The sequence below is a fragment of the Protobothrops mucrosquamatus genome, unplaced genomic scaffold, assembly GCF_001527695.2.
Source record: "Protobothrops mucrosquamatus isolate PMUCROS unplaced genomic scaffold, P.Mucros_1.0 scaffold1897, whole genome shotgun sequence".
Lineage (NCBI taxonomy): Eukaryota > Metazoa > Chordata > Lepidosauria > Squamata > Viperidae > Protobothrops > Protobothrops mucrosquamatus.
This window is the reverse complement of record NW_015388023.1, coordinates 11903-16688: the sequence shown is the minus strand read 5'-3', so window position 1 is coordinate 16688 and position 4786 is coordinate 11903. Positions and strand designations below refer to the sequence as shown.

Genomic DNA, 4786 nt, shown 5'->3' with positions numbered 1-4786 from the left:
GAATCTGGTAATTTAGCTTTCTCCAATACATCATTATATACCTCTGATAGTGTCATTTCCAAATCTTCATATAAGGTCTTATATACTTCCCCAGCTAGACCATCTGGCCCCGGAGCTTTATTATTTTTTTGCCTTTGTACTGCCACTCTTAATTCCATTGCTGTTATTTTTTTTATTCAATAGTTCTCTTTGTTCTTCTTTCAATTCTGAAAGACCATTGGCCTTTAAATATTGTTTTATATTCTCCTCCTCTGTTTCCTCTTTTTTATATAGGGATTCAAAATATTTCTGAATTATTTTTTTCTTTTCTTCTATTTTATATTGCACCTCTCCATTTTTGTCCTGCAGTTCCTGAATAAATCTTTTTTCCTTTTCTTTTTTTAATTGGTAGGCAAGCCACCTCCCTGGTTTGTTTGCGTATTCGAAAAAAATTGTTTAGTTATTTTCAGTTCTTTTGCCAATTCCTCTTGTTCTACTATATTTAATTTATGTTTGGCCAGAATTATTTCCTCTTTAATCATTTCATCTTGTGGCTCCCACTGTAATTTAGATTCTAATTCTTTAATCTTTTCCGAAAATATATTTTGCGTCTGCCTTTTCACCTTATTTTTCCTTGCTGTATATGCTGTTGCTATACCCCTGAGATAAGCTTTTGCAGTGTACCATATAGTTTGTAATGATGTTTGTTATTTAGTGTTCTCTTTGAAAAATAGTTCCATCTCTTTTTTGATCCTTACGATAAATTCTCTTTCCTTTAAAATTTGAGTATTAAGTGCCCACCTTCTCTTTGTTTTTTTCTGACCTGTCCACACTATGTTCAGGGGGTTATGATCTGCCCATACATTTGGCATTATTTCTATTGTCTCCACTTCTTGCCCTATTTCCCCATTCATCCATACATGTCCAATCTAGACCACGATTTGTGTGGATTTGAGAAAAAAGTATATTCCTTTTATAATTGATAAAATTATTATGGACGTTCAGTATTGTGAAGACACTCAGTGACAATTGGAGAAATACATCTCCAGCATGTGTTTTATTCAGTTGTAACTTTTCTCATCAGTTCTACTATGATTGATCTGTTTTAAATAAAAGGTTCTTTAGGATTTTACCCCACTTGAAATATTAGCTTTCAGTGTCATCAGTGTACCCATCTACCACCTCCTTCATAGTGCAACACACACACACACACACACACACACACACACACACAAACACACAAAGTACAACACCTTCATATAAAGAAATTTCATAGATTCTCTGCCCTGCTGCTGTTCATCGGGTAGAGGAGCCCTTCATTTCTCTATCACCAAGTCCTCCTCTGGCCCTCACCCAGAAGGAAGAATCAATCAATTTATAATGGTAACTCAACAAGAAATGGAACCAAATTGCTTCTTCCTTCCTTTTTCTTTCCTTCTCAGGACACCCATAAGGCACTTTTCCCAGATAGGTTATTCCAAAAACAAGTTCAAACGCACCACACAAACAATCATGAGGACATCCCCAGTGTGGCTCCCTCTCCCTTCTCCACCTTAATGGCCATCTTAAGTGGACAAACCACCCTTTTGCTTCGAAGGCTGGAGATTTGGGCTTATGTTCATCAGAGATCCAGACAATTAACAAAGAAGAAAGTCCACCAGTGAATCAGCTCTGAATGCAGTGGATGTTCTTGCACAAAGATCTGTTCCTTCCTTCATCCATTGCTATATAACTCAGCTTGTGGTTTTTCTTCTTCAAAAATAGAAAGATAGATAACCTTTATTGTCATTTTTTCCCTATGGGCACAATGGCACACATTAAAAATGAAATTTAGTTGCTTCCTCTCAAAGTGTACACATACATAACACACATTTACCCCACTGAAAACATTAGCTTTCAGTGTCATCAGTCTACTGATCCACAACTACTTACAAACTGCAACACACAAACACACTCAGTACAACACATTCATATAAACAAACTTCTCAATGGGACTTCAGAGCACTGTCCAGAAGATGTGCATATACAAGATGGTGCCATGTGCCATGATGGCGTGTATTGCTATCACGGGAATTGCACGACTCATGATATGCAGTGCAAAATAATATTCAGTAGTGGAGCAACAGTCGCTTCTGAAGTATGTTTCAGACAAGTGAATAATAAGGGTGATCGTTTTGGCAACTGTGGTCTTAAACATGGAATTTACAAGAAATGTAATCCTGGGGATATCCTGTGTGGCCGTATCCAGTGTAAAAAATACACAAATGCCTTCTTTGGAGGATCACAGTACAATAATTCATACTTCCACCAGAATGAATCAATGCTGGGGTACTGACTACCACCTTGGGATGAAGGTGAATGATATTGGAGCAGTGAGAGATGGTGTTCCTTGTGGCAATAACATGATGTGTATTGAGGGTAGTTGTCTCAATGTGTGCATTCTGAAATATGACTGTAATGTCACAATGTGTGACAATCGGGGAGTATGTAACACTCTGAAACACTGTGTGACACTACAACCTACCCGGGGAGGTCTGACATCGTTATGTCCGATACCTCCATCGTATCTGTCACCTGGTGGAGGTTAATGCCATGTCCGATTTCGATTATACTTTTGTAGTCGATATCGACCTTATGACACACGTAAAACAAAGTGTTAACAAACATGACCGGATCAATAGACCAAGTTCCTACCCGACTCGTTGGGATTTGGAAAATTTCAGGGAAGTGTCCATGCTATTAAACAAAGAGATGAAGGAACAGCAGTGTAACTCACCCTTGCTAAGAATGCACAACACATCCAGTATAAGCTCAGGAATTAATAGTCAATTTGAAAAATGAAGAAATTTGAAATTTCAATGTTTTAAAATGTCTCCCAGACATATTTCCTTTTGAAAAATTTGGCATCTTTGAAGGGGAAGAAACCTTCCAATCTATGCCAAGTATTGTTCACTTAGTTGAGGAAATCTCTCATTTGTAAAGAAAAATAACTCTCCGGATAGCCTTGAAAATGAAGCATCTGGACTGCAGATACCTCAAGCAATAGCCAGCCATACCGATAGTACATTGGATGTCAAAGAAAGATCAAGAGACATTGTTGTTTATAGATAATTTGGGTTGTCACCAGAGCACTGCCCTCCGACCCTTTTCTAACTCTGCCCTGGTACAATTATTGATGGAATTATTATGGACATTCAATATTTTGAAGCCACTCAGTGACAATGGGAGAAAGACATCTCTAGCATGGTCGTCTGTATTATTCAGTCTACTTTGATCTGTTTTAAATAAAGGGTTGTTTAGTTTTTCACTCCACTGGAAACATTAGTTCTCAGTGTCATCAGTGTACCCAGCTACCACTTCATAACACACTGCAAAATACACAAACACACCCACAAACATACAGAGAGAAAGATACAGAGAGAACCACACATTCATATAAACAAAGTCTCATAGACTCCTCCCCGTTCATCTGGTAGAGGAGCCCTTCATTCATCTACCACCAACTCTTCCTCTGGCTCTCACCCAGAAGGAAGAATCAGTCAATTTATAAACTTAACAAAAAAAATGGAGCCATGTTGTTTTTTCCTTCCTTCTGCCTTCCTTCTCAGGATACCTATAGGCCACTTTCCCCAGATAGGTTATTCCAAAAACATACTCAAAGTCACTGCACAAACAATCATGAGGACATCCCTCTCCCTTCTCCACCTTTATGACAATCTTAACTGGACAAGCTCACTTTTGCTTCCAAGGCTGGCCAATTGTGCTTATGTTTATCAGATGTCCAGACTATTAACAAGGAAGAAAATCCACAGTGAGTCAGCTCTGAATGCAGGGGGTATTCTTGCACAAAGATCTGTTCCTACCTTGATTCATTACTCTGTTACTCAGCTTGTGGTGTTACTTCTTTCAAAAAAACATGATCTGGCTCCAGTGACCAAGATACCAATACTACTAAGTTATTTGCCAGTTCTTAGCTGCCTTGTTCTCTATTGATGCATTTTAAAATTGTGGTGAAACAGGGTTTCTGTGCTGCCCCACTTACACACACACATAAGTTGTGGTTTAGTGAGTTTATTAATATACCCCAGCAATTCCCTTCACCAAACTCAGAACTGTCCCAATTAAGTCCAGCCACAAGCAGGCCAAGATTAGTCCACAGAGCAATTGCCTAATAGTCCATAAAGCAACTGAAAGTTGCTCAAGGAAAACTTAAAAGGTTTAGCAGGTTAATGGATTTGAACTCTTACAAAGCCACACCTCTCCTGGTTTGATAGTCTAGTTCACTTCCCATTCAAATTATAAACTAATCCACTTCAATTCACAACTTGGGCCAATCAGAAAAAATATAGAGTTCATTCCTGATAGATAAACTAGAGAGCAGTAGGATACAAACAATAGTTATTCTATATTTCATTGTTTAAACTCCACCTATTTTCCAAAATATATTACATTTCTGTTGCTATGTACAGTACAGAATCCTGATTTTCAAATGTTTAAATATGTTGTAATCTCTCTCTCTCTCTCTCTCTCTCTCTCTCTCTCTCTCTCTCTCTCTCTCACACACACACACACACACACACACACACACACACACACACACACACATATAAACACATGCACACATTCAATTTCCATGTTCCCATCCTTTTTGAAATTCCTTTTCTAAAATAAGGTCAGGTTCTGGTAAAGGAAATATACAGTTCATTGCTATTAGGTAAACTAGAAAGCAGTAGGATACAAACAGTAGTAAAGCAATATGGAGTTATCCTGGGAAATTGAAGTAATTAAATAATGAGTCAACATAATA

At 37.9% G+C, this 4786-nt stretch overlaps 1 protein-coding gene across 1 annotated transcript in view; it reads left to right on the top strand.

Annotated features, from left to right (window-relative positions):
• Nucleotides 1–2017: 2017 nt before the first annotated feature.
• LOC107294290 (disintegrin and metalloproteinase domain-containing protein 21-like) overlaps nucleotides 2018–4786 on the top strand; it is a 5169-nt gene continuing 2400 nt past the window's right edge. Inside the window, exons 1-3 of the mRNA XM_015823513.1 lie at nucleotides 2018–2307; nucleotides 3999–4071; nucleotides 4657–4708. Coding sequence (XP_015678999.1) covers nucleotides 2018–2307; nucleotides 3999–4071; nucleotides 4657–4708 — 415 coding nt within the window. The remainder of the gene's footprint in view (nucleotides 2308–3998; nucleotides 4072–4656; nucleotides 4709–4786) is intronic.